At 48.3% G+C, this 22,130-nt stretch overlaps 1 protein-coding gene across 4 annotated transcripts in view; it reads left to right on the top strand.

The window, feature by feature from the left end:
• The first annotated feature begins 6,061 nt into the window (after nucleotides 1-6,061).
• Nucleotides 6,062-22,130, top strand: part of Afap1l2 (actin filament associated protein 1 like 2) — a 96,891-nt gene continuing 80,822 nt past the window's right edge. For 2 of the 4 annotated variants that reach the window (XM_069988068.1, XM_069988066.1), the window contains exons 1-2: nucleotides 6,063-6,179; nucleotides 12,259-12,312. In XM_069988068.1, the coding sequence (XP_069844169.1) occupies nucleotides 6,164-6,179; nucleotides 12,259-12,312 (70 nt within the window). In that variant the 5' untranslated portion in view covers nucleotides 6,063-6,163. Of the gene's footprint in view, nucleotides 6,180-12,258; nucleotides 12,313-22,130 lie in introns of all 4 variants that reach the window. The other 2 variants (XM_069988069.1, XM_069988067.1) reach the window with 2 other exon arrangements.

The raw sequence follows: 22,130 nt of genomic DNA, 5'->3' as shown, positions 1-22,130 counted from the left end.
TTTTCTTACTAATGATATCTTGATTTGGTAAGATTTGAGCCAGTTGGTGAAGTAGTGTCTTTCCCCATTTCCATCTTCTGACCTCCGTTCATGACTTTGCAAGACAAGTGAATTAAAGTTCTACCCCACCGTCCATGCAGCCAGGGGAGAAGGAGCCCAGGAGTCCACCCAGGAGCCAGAAGGTGGTGTTCTGAAACCCCAGAGTGAGACAGTTGGAATCTCAGCCATGCTCCATGAAGCAAGACCATGAGGTGAGCCGTTCCGCCCTAGTGCAGCATCCTGGCAGCCCCAAGCACCTTGGGTGAGCCAAGCTGGCTGGCAGCAGGCAGAGGGGAAGCCCCTAGTTCAGAGAAGTGGGTGAGTCAGTATGAGGGCCGTGGGCTTGTGGCAGGTCTATGGGCCAACTACAGACCTATGAACCCAACTGCCAAGTTCTGCCAGTCTGACTGGCTACCATGGAGTTTCTCCTCCCATGATCTCCCAGTCTGTTTAGAGGGATAAGACCTAACACGATGGCCTTTTATTTCCTGTCATTCAATGAGAATGGAATCATGGCTAAGCGTATTATCCGATATTAGAATGATCATAATCCTTTCCATCCTTCTCTCCATTCAGGAAGGCTGGGAAGTCTTGATGGGGCGGAAGGGTGTGAGCTGGATCTGGGAAAATTGGGCCTCTGGAGTCTGCTAGGTCGGGGAAGAGCATTTCAGAGCACAAAGGCCATCGGGGCTTCCAGGTCTGAAGGGAGGATTTCTCTCGGGTCTCCTGTCTTGGAGGAGGAACCTGTGGCGCCAGCTGCCAGTTCTGGTCTGGCTGCTTTTCTGTCTAAGCCTCATCTGAGAAGCAATGATCTTAAATAATCACAAGAGGAGTGAGCCAAGAAGGAGAGGGAGAGGGAGAGGGAGAGAGAGACTGTCAAGGAAGTGAATCATCCCAGATCAAGCTGTTGACAACTTTTCAGGGACATGAATTCAGGTAACTTTCAGTGAGGTCATAGGACTTATTCAAGGTGACACAGGGTTTAGACTCCCTATGAGAAAGGGTGGCTAGGCCCTGTGGAGAGGCCAGTGCAGGAGCAGTACTTGCTGGGCATTCATCTGGATGCATTGTACACCCACCAGCATTGAGTTCCTGCATGCTTAATATCAGGACCTAAGGTTGAATTTGACAATGATTCAGTTTCTAATCAGCTCTGAAATGTTCTATACAGAAGTGAGAAATCACAGAAAAGAATGAGAGACAAAGAACCTGGAGATGGCAGGCAGGAACAGGTGTTAGCCAAGGCCCAAGGGTCACAGCGAGAGAAAAAGACAAGTAAAGAATGGAGTCACAGAACATTTGATTGTGGCAGGATGAATGCTACAGCATTTGTCCTTTTGCTTCTTAGCACCAAGATGGTGGAGGCTCTGTTGAGAGTTTGTGACTCCTGTTAACTAAGAGCGATTTAGCTAGGTTTTAGATGCATGGTTTCAGAATGGGAAGGAGTATCTTGCTTCTTCTGAAGGGTGGTGATGTGGCATCTTGATGTGAGGGTCATCTACAGGACCAGAATGGGAAAGGACTGAGCGGGTCCCTCCTGGTCCCCACAGATCCACACAGAGCTGTGAGGGAGGAGGATGAAGCCTGGTATAGTAGGAGTCCTGGCTAGCTGGGGTCTCAAGGGCCAAGGACACCAGGGCCACAGAAAGGAAACCTGGGCTCAGGCACTGAGCCCTTGCCCTAGGGGGCAGCTTGGGAAAAGGTGAGTTTTAGGGATCATGGGCCTCCATATGAAATAAGGGGTAGGAATTGAAGTGGCCTCTACCCAGTGGCATAGGTCTTTGGTCTCCATCTATGAAGGGTAAAGAGAATCACTTTTCGTTTCCTCTACCATATAGCAATCTGGTGGTGAAATTTGTAAAACTAAATAGTTACTTTACCTAAACAGAATCACGAGTAGACTAGGGGCATTTTCCTGAGCTGAAAATGTCCTAGAGATAGCCAGAAGCCACCACGCTCATCCTAGTTTTTTGGTCTGTGATCTCCTGTTTTGTGTTACTCAACATCTGGCCAGATGTGTGTGTGTGTGTGTGTGTGTGTGTGTGTGTGTGTGTGTGTGTGTGTGTGTGTAGGGGAGAGACCCTGGGTCTAGAGATTGGCACTGACATGTCACAGACCACAGAGTCCACCAGCCTCGCTTCCATTTTTGCCTCCTTCTACTTCTTTCCCTCTCTGCCTTTGCTTGCTTTAAACCAAGTACGTATTGTTAAAAACAAAGCCTGTTTTAGAGATACTCTATCAGCTAGGTATGTCATGTGCACTTGTTAGCTTCAGGCCTCAGTTTCCCTAGATGTAGAGCTATAGGAGGGTTGGAACCCCGGCCAATGTTCTTCAATCACTGTGGGGAAGTGCTACTGTTAAAAGTGAAGATGCAGATATGGGGTGAGGGGACCCCTCTCATTTCCTCGCTGCTTGAGTCTCCTCTCACGTTTTTTTGGATGTACATCTAAGAGTGAAATTGTTGCATCATGTAGTAGTTCCGGTGTGTAACTTTTGAGGAACCTGTTTTCCCTTTTAAGTTTTACCAAGACTTGTGAGCATACCTTTCCCTTTTGAAGGTTTGAAAATCAATATAGAAAAATGGTAACACTTCTTAAATCTGATTGGTTGATTCATGAGTATTTCCCCCTCCCCCCTTCTCCCCACTCCCCGCAGTTAACCTGGATTTGATGACAAAATTATAAAACCAAACAACTTCTAAGCCTTAAATCTCATGCCCTGTTGAGTAGCAGGATGAAATCTCACACTGCTTTGCTCTGTCCACCATTCCTTGGTTTAGTGTATGCTACCCTCGTGGTAGTCACTTAGTAGCTTTGCTGGTTATCAGATTGAATGTGGTAGAACCACAGTGCTTATGTACAGGATTCTGTATTGTTTATGGCCTCAGGACTCCAATGGAGCTTTCTTCTGTGTATAACAATAGGTTGAGAATAAACTAGAAATCAGATACCCTGGCTAGAAACTCAATGGGTTTGAATTTGAATGTGAGTGTACCCCCCATTCCATCTCCTTTGTGAAAGTGGCAAAGCCACCAAAGACCAGAAGTTAAACCCCACCCACAAGCTGACAGGGAGAGAATCAGTGCTGAAATTCCTATGGATGGTTTTAAGTATTATTGAAGTTTTATTTCTAGTTCACTCAGCATATATTTCGGATTGATTTTTGTTTGTCTAGTGAGGATCTGAGGAAAGTAGTAATTAAGTAGACTGGAGCCAGTGGGGGAAGTTGGAGGCAGGCAAAACATACAGCTGCCCCAGTGTGTGCAGAAGGGCTGTGGTTTGGACACAGGTTTAAAGAGATGGATACTGGAGGACTTGCTGCTGGACAGCATTCTCCAGTGAGGGCTATAGAAAGTCTGGATTGAAGAATGTGATGATATGTAGAATTTAGAGTTGGTGGACCTGAATCCTTTTGTGTTCCAACTTTGAAAGAGAATCTCTTAAATTCTGTATCCTCCTATGTCGAATGGAGATGTCTCCCTTCCATCGTAGGGACAGATGGACGCCTGTCAGTGTCCGTGTCAGCTCTCTGTCAGCCTCTGTGTGAAAACTGGTTCACATAGGCCCTGGCCTAGTGGAAACCGATCACTCAGGTTTCTTTCCAAAAGATGAGTGTTACAATCATATCCATTATGATCATCTGAAAGGTGATGCTCCCCTGAAATATGTCTCAAGCCATGCTGAGCCCCTGACGAGAGGAGGGCAGGAGGGAGGAGGAAAACATTATTAAACAGGCAGAGCACGCTCTTCCCTGACTGTGTTCTAGCTTCCATGACAGCAAGTGAACAGGAGTTCCTTTCCTCTAATTCCTTAAGATGTCAACACTCTTGCCCTAAGCTCCATTTTTTCTTTCTTTTTTTTTTTTTTTTTTCTGTTTGTGAAGCTCTCGTGAGCTGGGTGTGCCTGGAAGGGTGGCTGAGGACCTCGGGGCTCTAACCCAGCAGGGCTTTTAGTCACAGGGATGAGCTGTGGATCCTTTACCTGTACTCCTTTCCTCCCCCAGCCCCCCTAAAGTCCCCCACAGCCCAACTCGATTGCCTGGTCAGTGAGCAGCCTCCTGAGTGCAGGGCCTTGTCCATGTCCTCATCCTCTCTCTGCAGTACTTGCTCACAACTGGCAGGTAACAGAGCACCAGCTAATATTTGAGGACTGGGTGACATTGTCTACCTGTAACCCAAGTTGCTGCAAAGGGCAGGACCAGCACTTCACCCTCACACCCCAGCTTCAGGGCCAACTTCCTGAACATTCCTGTCACAGGACCTCTCTTCCCCCACCTGGGTAGTTCACCAAGCCTGACCTCTCACCTGGGCCTCCTGTGTGCTCTGCCGCTTGGGTGATGAGATCACTGTGACTCTGAGGGACCTCAAAGCCCCGCCCCTTCCCCACCCCCACACTTCCCTAACCCCACCCCTCTCCCCAGTGTTCAGCCTCCACTCCTGGCTTCTGCCTTCCAGCTTTACAAACACCACTATTTGTTTATGTATGCATACATACATACATACATGTATGTGTGTATATATAGAGGTATATATATGTATATATGTATAGTTTTTTCCTTCTAGAGGGCTGCCTTCACTCCATCTCCACTGTGTCCTTTCACTCAGCTAAGTGAGTACCTGTCCTTGGATTTGCTAGGCTTCTCCAAGCTGATTTCACCAGAGAGGGGTCTCCTCTCATGCTGAATTCCTAGAGCCCCCCCCTTCTCTCTCTTCAGAGGTACTGCCTGTGCTGTCATGTGTCACCTGTCAGTGTGCTACAGTGGTGACAAACAGCCTGGCCCTTCCTATAAACACTGAGAAAGCTTAGGAGCAGATAGCCCTGATGTAATGCCTGCTCTTTGTTTACTGGGCCACCTTGGACATGAGGTTTGCCTCTTTAAGCTGTTTCTTTTAACTATGGGATGACAGTCGCAATGCCCACATCCCAGTGTGGGTGCGGGAATGGAAGGCGGAGCTGGGTGGGCTTGGCTGGGCGCAGGGCTGCTGAGCTCCAGCCACCCTTGCAGCTGCTGTAAGTAGGAAAAGCATTTCCAGGCTGCAGGGACAGAAAGTCTCCAAAAGTCTTTTAGAAAATAACAACCAATCTTTCTGAAGTGTCCCTTCCAGGACATTGGGAAACTTGTCAAGAAATTAGGCATCTGGCACAAACCCTATTTTGAAAGTTGAAAACAACAAAAGTTTCAAGGCACACGTGAATCTCTCTGGGAGTTTCCATGCGTTAAAGGGGAAGATGCCCGTGTGTGGTGAAGGCGCCGAGCCACGACGGAATTAACTTACCCTTAGAATCGGAGCTACCTCTTCAGTGGGGATCAGATGCAGGACGCACCCTCCCCCCCCGAATTGCAGGCCCCCTCCCCACACAGTGACATATTGAAGAGGCCCTAGACCTGGAGTACAGGCGCCCGGGGAGCAGGTGGAAAGCAACAAAGAATTGTTTTCTTGGGCGATCTGCGGATTGGTGGTAATCCCCACAAAACACCCTCCACACACACAGACACACCCACCAGGCGCTGGGGGAGAGCTGTGGACCCCACCTCCTACCTCCTACCTCTCCCTCCACCTCCTACCTCCCCCTCCACCTTCTACCTCTCACCTCCTACCTCCTACGGCCCGGGGCAAACTCGCGTCGGCTTCGGGGTCAAGCAGGAGGCGCTGTCGGCCCATCTCCGCCTCCAGGCTCGACCTCGGTCTCCTCCTCCTGGCATTGGGTTTGAAGCCCCCGCAGCTGGGAAAACAGATTGGGAAGACCTACGGGGGCCCCGGCTCGGCTCCTCCCGGAGCCTTCCCCAGGGTTTGGGCACAGTCCCAGCCAGCCTCCTTCCCTCCTGCCGCTCAGGGCAGGCTGGACTGGAAGAAAGAGCTGGGCGGCGGGGTGGGGAGCCCGGACTGGGGAGCGCCCGGATTGGGGCGCTGTGTGTCCCAGGAGCAGCGCAGCCCGGTGGGGATCGGGTCCAGGGGGTTGGGGGGGGGGCGGCGGCCTCTTCGGGAGGTCCAGCAGCGAGTGTGACCTCACGGGGAGGGGCCAGCGCGGCCGGCCGGGCGCCCAGCAGAGCGCAGAGCGCGCAGCCCAGCGCGCAGCGCGGCGCCGAGGGACGGAGCTGTGGGAGCGCACGGCGGGGCAGGACGATGGAGCGGTACAAAGGTGAGGCGAGGGGCTCGCCGGGAGGGCCAGGGATAGTTGCTGGGATTCAGGTGAGCTGATCCCGCCTGGGGAACGTGGGCCGAAGTGGGGGCGAGAGACAGTGGTGGGTCCGGCAGCCCTCGTGGAAGCTGACGGCAGGGGTGGGCACGGGGCATAGCCTGACTTCTCACCTGTAGGCGAGGGTGCATCGGATCCATCCCCCGCTCCCCACTTCCCTGCTAGGAATTGCTGTCTAGGGTCGAGGAGGGGGTCCCCACGTATGCTCGCAGAAATCCTGCAGTGCCCCCGAGGATAAAGAGGCAACTTATTAGGTCCCCTCGCTCAGGCGCCACGGAGCTTGGGGGGCCTGCTGGAGAGGGGGTGCCTGGGATGGCTGGGTGGCCTCCCAGACCCCCCCCCCCAGCTTGGGTGAGCATTCTTCTTGGAGCCCTTCTTCCACCTCCAACCCCCTAAACGGCCTGGCGTGTGTGGGTTGGGATGGGGCGTCCCGGCCCAAGGGCTCAGCCCAGCGCACAGCTGAGCGAGCTGGGGCCTGGGCGGATCTTGGCTAAACACGAATGGGCGGGCTGGCGAGGGGGGGAGGGTGGGGGGGCGATGCCCAGTGCCCAGCCGGCACCTGTTTTTCTTTGGGGCTGCAGGTCTTGAGAGCTGCCGGGTGGCTGTGTGTGCGCCCACTACCCGCCTTGCCCTTGGAAAAGCCTCTTCTTGTGCGTTCTTGGGCAGGGCTGGTCTGGGTCAGACCTGCGTGGGGGGCGTTGGGGGGGGGGATACGGCTTCTATATTTGTTTCCCCCTGGGAGAGAGTAATAAAAGAATGTTCAGATTCCCAGGGAATCTCACCCTCATGCCTTCCTATTTCTGGAATAAAGGGACCTTTGGGGACAGGCTTTAGTTTTCCTAAACTAGTGATGTCGTGTGACTTTTCCTTTTGCTTTCTCTCATCTGCTGGGCAAAGCTTAAAGACCCTAATGCGAGAGCATCCTTAACGGGCCACGGTGGGGGCTTTTGCTTAACAGGAGGGAAGTTGGTGGGGTGGTCGGGTAATTAAGTGGCGACCTTCCATTTCTTTCAGCCACCAACTCTCCCTGGAGTCTCATTCACGTTCCTCAGTTCCTCACAGGGTGGCTTATATTCATCTCAAGTTCTGCTAGGGCCAAGTGAGTCTGGTCCAGGCTCAAACATGGGAGGAGGAGACAGAGGGATGCTTTAGGAAATGTCAGTGGTCTCCCTCTCCACGCTGTGTGAGAGAGCTTCCCTTCAGGGAATTCAGGCCTTGTGTGTCTCCTTACCTGAAGCATTGACCTCCCCAAGGCCCCTTCAACTTCCTGAATTGCGAAGTTGTAGTTGTGTGTGTGTGTGTGGGGGGGGGGTTGTAGTTGTGTGTGGGGGGGGAGGGGTTGGCCTCAGATTGAGGGTCCAGGTTATTTAGCAAATTAAGTCAAGACAAATAAAGGTGGCCTCTTTCCAAATGCGCATTTTCATCTGCTGTTTTATTTTAATTATTATCGTTGTTGTTACTAGCTCCTGACTTGGCCTTGGACTAGATAACATCTTTTTTAGTTTATCTTCCTATTATCCTGGGAGTTGAAAATCCTCCCAGTCTCCAAGAGGATCTGTTGGGGGCTTTTTGCCAACTTGAAAACAGCTTAGTTTCCAGGTGGGGGTGTTTATGTTTTTGGAAACATATCTGTCGAATCATTTTGCAGGAAATCAGACAGGAGAGTGATCTGGGCATGAACTGGAGAATTCTCTGGATGGTAGAGGCAACTCATCTCTTACTGTGTGACTCACAAGAAAAATCTTCATGACGTTTCACTGGTGTCATGCTACTAATATTTTTGTGTTACTTTCCACTGAGGAATTTGGAGATCCCCCACACCTGTGGAGAATTCTCTGTTCTCTTAAAAGGTAGATGAGTTGTGCTTTGAAAAACTTACTGAGTAGAAAATGAAGACTGCTGGACCAGATCTCTGACTAATAGGGTGTTCTTGACTGGAATTAGTCAGATATTGGGAGCTTTTTATGTAAGGTGAGACTAAATAGTTATAGAATAACTTGGTGTGGTAGTCTAAATGATAAAGTAAAAGGGAACGCAAAGTCTACTTGAGCTCTTAGGACTTATGCAAAAATTAAAAAGGATAATTTTTATAATATATGACACTCCTTCCCCCCCTCCTCTTTTTTTTTGGCAATACTGGGTTTTGAACTCAGGGTCTTATGCTTGTTAGGCAATCTTCCTACCATTTGAACCATACCCTCTGGTCTTTTTGCTTTTTGTTTATTTTTCAGGTAGAGTCTCACTTTTTCCCAGGGCTGGCCTCAGGCCATAATCTTCCTACCTCTGCCTACCACGAGGCTGGGATTACAGGTTTACACCATCATGCTCTGCTAAATCCTTCCTGTGTTTCTGTGTTTCTACATTCCCAATTTGAGTTCTACTTCTACTAGCTAGGATGCTTCATTACTGCCTTTAGAATCTCAAAATGTGTTCTCTTAATTTGTAGATCTTTGGAAGCAGTTAGTGTAGGAGAAATTTCTTTCTCATGCTTCCCAGACTGCTCGTTAGCCATTGTACATCCTCCAAGACTTAGTCTAGCATCATTGCTAGGGTCTAGGATGATTTCCCATTGTCTTGTGGGATATAAAGAGAGACTCAGGACTTCTGTGTCATTGGAACATTACCCCAGGTCTGGTACAGAAAAATGTCCAGCCCTGTACCAAACCTTCTGCAAGATAGTCAAGGCTTTTTCAAGCAAAAATCGGGGTGTGGGAGTATGAGGGAGGGGCTCCCTTCCAGGAGGGATGAAACTTTTATGAAAGTTGCCATTATAAAATAGTGATGAAGTTGCTGTGTCTTGCAGGTGAAACTTTGTCATGTTATACAAGCAATAAGACCCTTAGAAGAGCCCAGGGTGTGGTGCCAAGGCCTACAGGGTGCCTTGCAAAGGTTTTGTGTGTTTACTTATCTAGATCATTCTAGGCGCATCCTGTGTTACTGTACATGAACCTATTGGCTGAACTCACTCCATGTGGTCAAGGATTTTGGTTCCTATTGCTCCTCCAGCTGGCGAGTAGACTGGGGCCAAGTGTGACTGACCTACTATCTGTGGATTGCACTTGGAACCAGATTCCAAAGCTTCCTGAACTTGCATCACATTTGGATCCCAGTAGGTCTCACTGAAATATTCAGAGAGAGTCACTGGTTGGACATATAATCCTTCTTTTCCCATGTTGTTTGGTTGCTGAGCCTAACCCTGCTTCTTCACCTAGTTCTGGGGCATTTGGATGTGGAAAGGGACTTTGAAGAGTTGTCAGGAAAATGCCTGAAAGCCTGTGTGGAATTCCTGAAACTGGTGATCAGGGAAGATCCAAAACAAAAAAAAAGGAATTAAGAGGAAGTGGTAGATTGATACCATTCTTCTTTCAGGACTAATCTTTTTCCATGCTTTGGAGCTGGGGGTTGTACCTAGTGAAGCTTTACCTAAACAATGGTGCTTTTTCGGCTGCCATAGTGTAGTTAACACTGGCTTGGAACTTTCTACGTAGCTCAGGCTGGCCCCATACTTGACATCTTTCTGCCTGCCTTCACTGCTTAAATGCTAGAATTAGAGATGTGCTTGACCATAGCTGGTTGTAGTGGTTCTTAACTTTACCATGCTGTACATGGAATCAGTCAGACAGCTTTAAAAATTGTGGACGTGAGGGTGAGGCATAAATATATGGGCTCCAGTGGATATTCTAATGTAATTATTAGAGTATAGCTTGCGTTTTGTAGTTTTAAAAAGGTTTCCAGGTGATATTGTATGTGCAGCCAAGGTTGAAGCCATAAGTCTTTTAAATGAAATGTCAAAATACAAAACAATTAAAATAGAATTGGGATCTGGAAAGAGTTGATCTAGGGTACCCAGGAATACCAAAACCTGAGGATGTGCTAGTCTCTTACAGAAACTAGTGTCCGATTTGCATATAACCTACTCAAATTCTACTGTATACTTTAAATCACATCTCAATGACTTGACTAATACAGTGTAAATAGTTGTTACACTAAATTGCTTGGGACATAATGACAAGAAAACGTCTGTACATGTTTGATACAGATGCAACCCACGTAGGCCTAATTGCCTGGTTCACATCAGCAACTGTCCCCCCAAATGAGGGCTCGGGGCTTGTTTGATCTGAGCATGCAAAACCCATGGATCTAGAGATCCAATTCGAATTATAGACTCACCTGCCTTACCTGATGTGTTTAACCAAATCTTATGATGCCTGCTGAAATCTGATGTAATTCGCCTTCAGCTATTATAGGCTTTAAAATGCAATGAAAATGAGGCTTGAGAACAATCTCGATTTGCAGCTTCACAATCCTAAGCTAGGGTTTGCTCATTGCACTTGACCCCGTGCCCTCTTGACTTTGAGACTCTCAGTATGGGAGCCCTGGATGCTGAGCCAGTGAATTTTGGAACAGCAAGCTTGAGGGGTCAGGCTAGACCAGGGGGTGGAAGAGTCAGGCCCTTCCTCTCTCCAGAAGAAGAGGGGGAGATGCTCTGAGAATTGGACTGCTTCCAGCACAATTAAAGGGCCAGGAAGGGCCAGGGAGCTTCAAAGCTGAGGAAGCTGTGCCAGCTTTCTTCCAAATCCCTTTAATGACAGGAAATGTTCCTCTAAAGGCTTCTGTCCTTCAGGGGAGTGAGACCAGCCACCCCCTCCACCCCTGCCCCGGCTAGGGAGGATGGTATGTTCTTTGAGAAAAGGAGAGGGACACTGTCATAGTTGAGAATATAGACACACATGTGCTCTGCTTCTGTGGGCCTCCCAGTCCTCAGTTTCCCCATGTGGAAAACAGCCCTCTGGTATTTCTCCACATGACTCTCCAACCAGTTGCTCTGTGGTCTGAGGACTTTTGGAGAGGGAGAATGTAGCTGGAGAGGAGCTAGGGAGCATGGGGAAGTTCACCCAGCAAGGGTCAGTTTAGGATTGTGGTTCTTATAAATAAAACCAATTTCCTGTTGGGAGTTGGAGAGTCGCAGTGGGAAAGAGAATGCCAAGGGCTATGTGAGGAATTTGCTTCTGAAGGACTTGTGTGTCACTGTGTCGAAGATAGTGGTCTGAAGCACAGAGTGATCCATTCCATTTGAGAGACAGGTCAGCTGAGCTCATGGCGGTTAGAAAACAGACAGAGGGTCAGCAACAGGACACTGTATGCTGGAGATGTGAGTTTCTAAACAGAATTCCTATTGAAGAATTTATTTAGAAAGAAATACTTAAGGCTGTGTCACACACATTGTGTGTGTGTGGGGGGGTGCACATGCCAGTACTAAGGTTTGAACTCAGGGTCTGGCTGCTATTCTTTAGCTGTTTCTCTCAAGGCTAGCCCTCTACCATGTAAGCCACATCATTACTTCTGGCTTTTTGGTGATTAATTAGAGATAAGAAGCTCAGGGACTTTCCTGACCTGGTTGGCTTTGAACTACAATCCTCAGCTCTCAGCCTCCTGAGTAGCTAGGATTACATCAGAGTTTCATCAGAGTTCCATATACCAGGAAGGGATTAGCTGCTCAGTTAAATGCTCCTCAATCTTCAGAACCTAGCCTCAATGTCTCTTCTTTTACAAAGCCTGGCTTCCCATGGCTCCTTGCAGTTTGTGGTAGGGCCTCATCAGTGCTGGTCTCATTGAAGGTACTCAATAAGTATTTGTGGAACGAATGCCACAGTGTCTTCTATTTATGGGTGTACATGTGTGTCCCCTGTAGAGTGACCTCCTTCAAGACAGGGACTTTGTCTTCCCCCTGAAGTGACCTTCCTCAGCCTGTGACACATTGCCAGACACACAATTGGGGTCTTGGGCATGATTGGCAAACAGTGAATGAATGAGTTCTGGGTACTGAACACTTACTGACCCATTCCCTGACCCTCGAGAGCAGACCTGATTCCCAAAGGGAAAGGACCCAAACTCTCCAAGGCCAATCCTAGAAGTAGAGATGGAAGCCAGCCCCATCCCCACCTCATCACCCCACCGCCCCGCCCCGCCCCATGGCTGCCCTTGGCTCCTCCGACTTGAGCCTTCTCTCTGTCTGTTCCAGCACAGGGGTGTTGCTGTCTGGTGATGCAGAGAAGGATCCTGCAGGTCTCTGCTTGTGAGTATGAGCCTGTCTGAGCCCTCTGCAGCAGCTCACCTAGCTTCTAGGCTCCTGAGGGCACACACCAGGCTCAGCCCATACCGTGGAGCTGGGCTCTGGCCTGGGCACTCGGAGGCCCAAGCTTCTAATCTAGCTTTTGCCACTAACTTGCTGTGTGACTTTGTTCAAATCAGTTAATCTTTCTGGGAGCTTTGTTTCCTTCTTTGATTACTAATCTCCTAGGCCCATTGACAGAATAATGCCTAAGAGCTACTGGGAAATATTTTGAGAAGGAGAATGCTAAGTTGACACAGCTACACTGCAAGCTCTGGGATATAGAACTGCCCCAGAAGTGGGAATCTTCAGTTATGGTAGGTTTGTGTGTGTCTGTGTGTCTGTGAGGGAGGGTGTTAGTCCTGGGCTTGAACTCAGGGCTTGAGGCACTATCCCTGAGCTCTTGTGCTTAATGCAGGCTATACCACTTGAGCCATAATTCCACTCCTGGCTTTTGGGTGGTTAATTAGAGATAAGAGTTTCATAGACTTTCCTGCCTGGGCTGGCCTTAAACTGTGATCCGCAGATTTTAGTCTTCTGAATAGGCCGATAGGAATAAATCACTTGTGCCCCATATGTTGTGTGTGTGTGTGTGTGTGTGTGTGTGTGTGTGTGTGTGTGTGTGTGTGTGTGTGTGTGCCCGTGCTGGAACTAGGACTTAAACCCAGAGCCTTGTGTTCTCTCTTGGCTTTTTCTCTCGAGGCAGGTACTCTACACCTGAGTCATCCCTCTACTTCCAGCTTTCTGCTAGTTAATTGGGGATAAGGGTCTCATGGATTTTCTTGCCCTGGTTGGTTTTGAACTGTGATCCTCACACCTAAACCTCCAAAGAAGCTAGGATTACAGGCATGAGCCATCAGTGCCTGGTTACATCATGTATTATTCAAAGTTTCTGGGGGCTCAGAGTTAGGACTCCTTGGCTATTTCTCAGGCATCCATACTTCCCAGAGTTACCATCCCCTTCTGTGCTAGCTGGAGGGGATAGTCAAGGAATTGCTTTTCAGCCTTATATATGGAGCCTAAGTATATTTATATAGGAGAGTTTAAGAATGCTTTGAATTCTACTCAATCTCTTTCACTTGGTTCTCATTTTTCCCTTACTTAATCTCAAAACCAACATCTCCCACCTCCACTGAGTGGAAGATGGGATTCTGTATACCCTGGACACAGTGCACTGGATTGGTGCGAACACAGAATGAGGAGGGCACGTTGGTGTCAGAGTTCCTGTTGGGAGCTAAGTACCATGGGGAATGCCATCCCTGCTCTGCTGATTTCCAGCTGGACAGCTCTCAGCTCAGCTCCTTCCTTGAGGCCTCTCAGGGACTTCCAGGGCAGCTCAGCCTCAGAAGACTGCAAGTGGGCCTTCTGCCAGGGATTAAACTGACATAGGAGAGTGGATTGTTAGCTGGAGCAAGCACCCTGCTGTGTGCCTGGGTGAATTGTGATCCTGTCCTTGGAGGCAGCTTCTCAGGTCTAGTCACCAACCACACTGGTTTTTCTGGGACTTCCCTGGGTGTACCAGTAGACATCCCACATCCCCACAAACTCTTCAATTATGGCCAAACTCAGCTGGCGGGTCACCCTATACCCAAACATTCTCTTGGTTAAATGGCCTCTAAGTTAAGAATTTGATTTCTTCATTGCAAAAGTGAGCCAGAACTTGTCATTCAGTTTCTTTGAGAAGAAAGTGAAAGTCTAAGGTTAAAACCAAATGGATCTTAATGAACCGTGGATGAGTCACAGTAGGATGCTAAGTGAAAGGAGCCTATATTGTATGAGTTCATCTCTACAACTTTCTACACAAAGCAAAACTACCTATAGTGGAAGGAAAACAAATCCATTCTGTGGGAGTTGGGATTGGGCTTGGGGAAGCAAGGGGTGGCTCACAAAGAGGCAGTAAAGATATTTTGGCATGACACAAGGGCTCCACATAGTGATTATGCAGCTATACCTGTTTGTCAAAACTCAGAACTGAGCTGGCTACTGGTAGCTTCACGCCTGTTCATCCCAGCTATCAGGAAGCTGAGATCTGAGGATCAAGGTTCAAAGGCTGGGAAGAAAAAGTTTATGACATTCTTTTCTCTAGTGAACCAGCAAAAAGCCCAAAGTGAGTGGAGATGTGACTCAAATGGTAGTGAGCCAGCCTTGAGCAAAAACAAACAAGCAAACAAAACAAAACAAAACACCACCAAAGGGAGAATGCACGGCCCTGAGTTCAAGCCCTAGTACCAGCATACAGACAAAAGAATAGCTCTCAGAACTGTGCAGTCTATGGGGTTGATATTTTTTTCCTATATGTAAATTATACCTTGGTGACACATCTTTTTGAAAACACCTAACTGTGTGGTGCTGTGATGAGGTGAGGGCTTCATTAAGTGAAGGTTGTCCATCACAGACTGTAAGGGGAAACTGGATCTTGGTATGACTGTATCTATGGTGCTGTATCCAGGTAGGGTGTACGAGGGTGAAGAATTGTGGTATGAGGCACACACACACACACACACACACACACACACACACACACACATGCCCTTGACAATCCCAAATACCAGAGACTTTTCTAGTAGGCACAATCATTATGGTGAAATCCTTTTCTCCATTAGAAGAAAAGGAACAGAATTTCCACCCAGGGCCAGGCAGCAGATGAGCCTGTGAGGGCCTGGGGTTTGAGGGTATCTCTCTGGGGGTCCTACCTGGAAGCTGTGCAACTAGCCATGCATGAATCTAATGTGCTGCCTTTGGCAGCTCCCAGCAAGTTGTCGAGTACCTGAATCTCCATCATTCTTTTCCTGGTTGACTTTTTGGTGTTTTGCTAGCTATACTTCCTAGGACTGATTTTGATAAGGAAAGAACCCATGATATAGAAAAATAATGCACCTTGTCCAGGTCATATAAGGTATAGACCCTCCTGTTCCCAGGCAGGACAGAGCCTCATAAAGCAAAGGCAGGGATGGACCCTTGCCAGGCCTAGGGACAGAGTGCCATCTTTCATGAATTGCGAAGTATTGCTTCAGTAGTCCTAATGGGATTATAAGATCTTGGTGGATCTTAGATCCCCTATATTAAAAAATCAAACTCATGTTGAATCAAGCTGTTCTTTAGGAGAGCTTTGTCTAGCTCTCTGCCTAGGAAGCTGGGTCTTTGTATCTTTATCAAGTACAGTGCGTTGGATAGCTGTTACATGTCCATCCATGATAAGCATGTCGGCCCATGTCAGTGCGTTGGATAGCTGTTAAATGTCCATCCATGATAAACATGCCGGTCCATGTCAAGTTCACCTGTGAGTTACGCAGGAGAGTGGCACACATGCCACATGCCACTCTTCATAATCACAAGTAAGCCCAAAGGCAGTTCGGTCCCCCCCCCCCCCCATCTAGGGTGCTCTGGAAGACTTACAGAATAACATCTGGTAGGGGCAGTTCTATTGTCTTGATTTTGTTGTGGGCAGAGGTGAGGCTGGGGCTGCAGAAAATAATTGTTTGGTGTTGTATGTTTGTGGTGAAACTTCCTTAATGTCCCGTCAGGTTTGGCCTGTGACTGGTTCGCTTTCGAAGGACTAAGTTTAGGGTAGCTCTAGGGCCCACCTTTGGTTCCAAGGCAAGAAGGGAGGGCTGCCTTATGCAAAGGAGCATGGGAAAGGCATTCTAGATCCATCGTCACCTGGATTGCCAACCATTACTACCACCATCTCCTAGTGCTACCTCGCATACTGGTCTCCTTTTGGGTTTAGGAGACTGTCTTAGCCTTGCTTTAGATCAAGTGGGAATCTTGCCATTTCCTTCCATCTCCCACCCCCTTTTTTCCTCCCTCAAATTTTTACACAACAGGATTTATTCATGTTAACTGTATTCAAGTCCCAGATGGGGTCAGAGGGAAAAAAAAAGATAGTGTTGAATGAGCTTATTGTTTGGAGGCGATTTGACCGACTTCTTTGATTTAATACCCACAGTCCTAGAACATATTGAGCCGATTTACTGAATTTTAAATGTGAGTCTTCTGGAAGGGACCCTGTTAGGGTGCTCAGGGTCCCTGGTTTCAGGGCTTGGACCTGTTGGGTGGTGAGTTTCCTTGTGGTACTTCAACTTCTTCTTTTATGATTTTTGGATCACCTCAAGGAGATCTCCTTGTGTTACAATCCCACATTTCCTTATGAGCTAGAGATGACCACCAACCTGCTGCCTTTTGCATTTCCAGGACTTTTGTGGCATCTTTGTTATATTAGTCATCTCTAAGTAGTAGTACAAAGGAGCTGCCATTCAACCAAGCAGTTCATGAATACAATGCATCATCGTTCTCCTCCATCCCTGCCCCTTCCCTCCATTTTCCTAATTGTGTAGGAGATATGCATTAGATGTTTTGACTGCATTCTACCCACCCCCTCTTTTGTGGCATATCCTGCTAGCACATTCTTTGATGGAATAAAGAGGAAAACTACCACTAGGCATCACAGCTGCTTACCCAGCGGGAGGAATCAAGGATGGTCAAGTGGCAGATGTTGGGCAGGAACACTGAAAAGTAACCTCCTGATCTCCAGCAAATGGGTGGTGCATTGAGTCTGGTCCTTGACAGACACGGTAGATTTCTCTCTGCCCCAGACACACCACATTTCTTGTGACTGCCCGTTTGGGGCTCTTGCAAGGGCTGGTCCTTGATGCAAAAATGTCCTCTCCTTTAGACTTCCTGGTAAGCTCATTAGTCAAGGCTCCCTTGGTTTGGATCCATTGGTTTTGACAGGGAGTGGTCTTGAATGGGATTGTTCCTAGAACCATAGCAGAGGATTGTGTGTGAGATGGTTGGATGTGTTGCTGTAGCACAGTCACCCTGTGACAGTGCCAGGTATCTGAAGCCCTTGAGGACCTTCTGAGTACTTGAGCTGATACTTGTGCTGGGCAAAGCTTATGCATCAGTGCTGTCAGTGGGAGCCTGTCTCTGGTTCCTGAGGCTGGCCTGAAGTAAAGCAGGTAAAGTCACAAATCCACATGTGTAAGTGTGAGCGTGTGCCACTCCAGGACAACTGCCATAGCCACACAGCCGCCCCACTTCTGCTTGCCTGTCTTCTTCCTGCCCCTTCCCTCCCTCCCTTTCTACCTCCTTCCCTCTCTCCTTTCTTTTCTTCTGCTTCTTTATTCTTCCCCCTTATCCTTCTCCCATTCCTTCCTCTCTTTATTCTGGCTGTTTGATTCAGGAACGAGGCCAGGAAGACCCAGAGAAGAGAAAGTATCCCACCTTCCTGTCCCTCATTTTGTATCAGAGAAGCCATTCAAAGCTCCTCAGGAGAAGCCACAAGTAGAAAATCCAGGGCTTGTTCTCTCAGTTTCTCCCTCCCTCCTGGAAGGAAAATTTGCTCCTGTGGCCCCTGATGCGTCCTTAGGCCCTCCAAGGCCTTGTTCCAGGTGATCTGCTGAAGGGAGCGACGGCTTCCCAGGCCCTCAGTGCCTAGGCCGCTTGCTCACAGGAGGGCTTGGAGCCTCACCTGGCCTGGGGCAGGTTAACGTGACTGGGTCTAGGAAAGGACACGCCTACCTTCTGCTTGTCTGGGTCTTTCGGGCAGTCCTGCGATCCAGTGAGGGAGGACTGAGAGACCCTCAAATCCCACAGAAAGGAGTGTCAGAGGCGGGGCAGGCACTGCTCAGGAGGAGCCTGAGAACATCTCACTGTTTGGATAAAAGCTCCAAACATAAAGGCTGGACACTGACTAAAATAATGTTTCCCACTGACCCCTCGGATTTCCAGCAGGCCAGGGCCGTTCTCCATCATCTGATGTTGGTTTGGTGTGTGGAACTGTAAACACTTCTGGCTGCAAGCAGATCGCTGAGAGTTATGGGATCCAGGTGTCGCCCGGCTGCCACATACTGGTTCCCTCAGCAGAGGGAAGACTGTTTGGTTCTCAGAGGAAGAGTCTGGGCTGTGGAGCAAATCCCCTGAAAGCACGCCTCCCTCCCCGTCTCTGCCTGAAGGTTTCACTGATGGCTGAGCAAAGAGGCTTTGGGGACCGCAGTTTAGACATAGGTCTCTGAACACATGGGGCTGTGCGCTCAGGGATCTCAAGCACACAGCCAGATGCCAAATGTTGTAGATGATGACAGCTAACTAGGAGCCCACGCTGTCTTTGGAGACCAGGGGGCTCATGAACCGGGGTGGAATATGGGTTCTGTGCTCTCCTGCCTGATGTGGGCCATGGCGCTACTGGCCCCGGAGAAAGGGTAGGTGACCTTAAACTGTTAATGACTTCTTGTCTCTAGCAGGAGAAGTGGGAGTCATCTCAGAGCAAAAATGGCCCAGAGATTTGCTGGGGAAGTGTCTTTGGTTGGAGAATAGAGGGAGGTCGCCATCTTGGAAGTCTGGTCTTCTCCATCCCTCTTCAGAACCCTAAATAATTAAAAAATATCAGGTATGACCAGATGATGTGTGTGTACAGTGTATATGCCAGGAGAGGTGATACCTAATGACAGTCCCATTTCCTCCCTCCACCCTCCCCTTGCCCCCACTTCTGCTCCCTCCTTTTTCCCCTCCCTGTCTCCTATCTCCCCCCTACCTTTTCTTTTACTCCTTCTCTTCCTCTTTGTCTTCTTTCTCTTATTTTATATAGCCCAGGATGGCCTTGAATTTGTGATCCTCCCACCTTAGCCTCTTTAGTGCTGGGATTACAGGTGTGCCATACCACCCTTGGCTCAGCCCCATTTTCTCCAGCTACTATATCTCTCTAGTGCCCTCAAATGATACAACTGTTGCCCAACCACAGAGAGAAGGCTGAGGCCACTTGGAGGAGAGAAAGAGAGAGTGTGGGAGTGGAGGGACTTCTAAGTCCTCAGAGATTTCACTTCTTTCATGCTTGGCTCCGTGGGTCTCTGAAAATGGGTCTCCTCTCTTGTTGGAAAAGAAATAAGGGAAGCCATAGCTTAGAGAAATATGCTTTCTATGATGGCTTTTAAAAAGTTACCCCTATCAAGTGTAAAAATGGTTTTGACCGGGGAGGAAACAGCTGGCTGGCAGGAATCCTGGCAGGGCCCACGGTAAGATTCCAATGTGTCATTAATGAATTTCCTCCGTACATTTCCAGCGCAAGAACACTGGGTATTTGGGCAATTTTCTGGCTGAGACTTGAGGCCAAGAAGGAAAACTTCACTTCTTTCAGGACAGTCAGACCTGTTTCGTGACTGTCCTTTATCCACCCAATAGCCTAACTTGAATGCAAGCTACCATTTCCTTTCTAGTATTTTCTGTCTGTAAGCTTCTCAAAGATGTTAATATGGTCATAATATATTAATAATGTGTTACTTTTAAAATTGCTTAGGTAAGACACGCCTAGATTTCTTGAGGCCCCTGAAGCGAGCCTTCTTCCTTGAGAATCAGCTATGTGTAGGAAAATTCATGAGTGAAGAGGGCAAGAAGAGGTACTGTCTCCTATACCGCACAGGAGAAAGTCAGGGTCCATTTGGCTTATGGCACATTCCTCTTTGTCTGGCCTCTGAGGTCATTCTTCACTTCATTCTGTGCCTCAGCCCTGCTAGACTCATCGCTGTCTAGCATGTGCTGGCTTTTGCAAGTGGCCACTGGCTTGAAATGCCCTCCCCTTGGACTGCCAAGTCCCACACAGAGCTGCTACCTTGACCTTGAGCCTCCACCCTATCTGCAAAGCTCGTATCCCTCCTGGCACCTTGCACAGGCCTAATGGCCATTGGTGATTGTGTCCATGTCATAGTTGATGAAGGTCTGTATTCACCAATAATCTATAAGCTCCTTCAGGGCTAAATATATCCTCCTCCTTAGTGCTCACAAAGAATGAATGAGAGAGAATTGCGCCTTTTGGTTTCCTTAGAGTTGAATTTTTATCAAAGTTAAGGACTCCATTCACCAGTGGGCACCCTAGGACAGTTAATAGGCAGGTGAAAGGAAGGAGGGAAATATTTACAATGTCAAAAACCTTCCAGGATTGACATTTAAGGTATACAAGGAATTTCTACTAATCAAGCAGTAAAAGGGCAGCTATCTCGATAGAAAAGATGGTGAATTGTGAACAGGAATATAAAGGTGAGGAAGCCATCCCAAACCTATAAGAAATGTTTGGGGTCTTGTGACCATCAGATGGAGCCCAACCCCAAAACAACCATCCAGAGACAGGTAGAAATGTGAAAACTGCCTGATACCAAGTACTTGCAGGTATGTTGAGATGGACAATCCTCGTTCCTGGCTGTGGGACTGAAAGGGAGGGCAGCAGTCTGGGGTAGTGGGCTTTTGTTGTGTGGAATATGCACTTACACAGGACCTAGCAATTACCAAGGAAATGTCTGCACAGGCCCCAGGGTGTGGGCCAGGATGAGCTCTGTAGCATTAGTTAGCATCGTGGAGAGTGAGATGGAGGCTTGGTGTATAGTCTGTCACTGTGTGTATGATGCTCCTGCCCATCCACCCTTAAGTCTGGGGTGGCCATGCTGGCTTTTAATAGTGGTATATTTTTCAGTGCCTGGTCTTATAGTCAGTCATCTTTGAGTCTTCATTGTTAATTACAGGTCATGGCCAAGGTCGGATCCACTAGCGAGTAGAGTTGGGTTTTTCAGGTTCATTAGACATAAGACCTCTAGACTCTGGATCTCAAGATCTACTTTTCCTTCTTTCTATTGGGGAGATGTGAACTATTCACTCAAAATCAGTGTATCCACACCCTCCTTTCCCACCGGGGGGGTAGGCAGGTTTGGGCAGGGTTGACTCCTGGTCTGATTTGTTCCATCATCTCTACTTCTACTTGCATCAATAGTTTCTTTCCTTTGGAGTTTTGGGAAAGATTTTGTTTTGTTTAGTTTTTGGAAACCTTTTAAAAATGGTCGGGGGGGGGGCAAAGACTTGGACCAGGATGCCTAGCACCGCTATTTGCTTTTCTTAGTACTGTACTCTGCCTAGGCCCAGGGGGCAAGACCTGGGCTGCTAGGGTCTTGGAGCGTGGGCAGGAGAAGGGCTAATCCCACTGGATGTGAGCCCAACTGCACTGAAAGCCAAGAACTAAAGCTTAAGGGTTTCAGAAAATGGAATCAACCCTGAGACTGGCTCTGGTGGATGGACTGCTTCCCTATCGTTCATTCTCAGGCACTGAGTGTTGTCTCCTTCTTCTTTTTTTTTTTTTTTTTCTCGGTCATGGGGCTTGAACTCTGGGCCTGGGTGCTGTCCCTCAACTCTTCAGCACAAGGCAAGCACTCTACTACTTGAGCTACAGCACCACTTCCGGTTTTATGGTGGTTTATTGGAGATAAGAGTTTCACGGTCTCTCCTGCCTGGGCTGGCTTTGAACCACAATCCTCAGCTCTCAGCCTCCTGAGTAGCCACCGGCGCCTGGCTGGGTGTTGTCTTCTGATATCTCTGTTTTCTAATGACTCTGCATCTGACCTGTCCACTTACTAATACAGGTTCAGTGTCTGCTTCACAGTCCTGCATGCCTGGTTTCGGGGCCTATTGGAATGTTACTTCCTGAAGAAATTCGTTAGTAAAGATTTTCATTGCTATTTTCTCAAGTTGACATGTCAGTCCCTTCATTCCTTCTGGCTCCTGGGATATGTGATGTTGTGTTGAACTTGCTGATGCCTGACAGGAAATAGAGAATTTCCACGTGTTCACACAATAGGCATTTTTGAACTTTCATGTATGGCAAGTGTTGTCTAGGTACTAGATAACCAGGTACCTCATGTGACTAATGAGGCCCAGCCTTAGCGGAGCTTATAGTCTAGTGGAGGGAATTGGATCATACACCAGAACAAGAACATGGTTCTACACAGGATTGATTGTTCAAAGAA

The sequence above is a fragment of the Dipodomys merriami genome, unplaced genomic scaffold (assembly GCF_024711535.1).
Source record: "Dipodomys merriami isolate MVZ:Mamm:240054 unplaced genomic scaffold, mDipMer1.0.p SCAF_35, whole genome shotgun sequence".
In the NCBI taxonomy this organism is placed as follows: domain Eukaryota; kingdom Metazoa; phylum Chordata; class Mammalia; order Rodentia; family Heteromyidae; genus Dipodomys; species Dipodomys merriami.
This window is presented reverse-complemented; position numbering and strand designations above follow the sequence as displayed.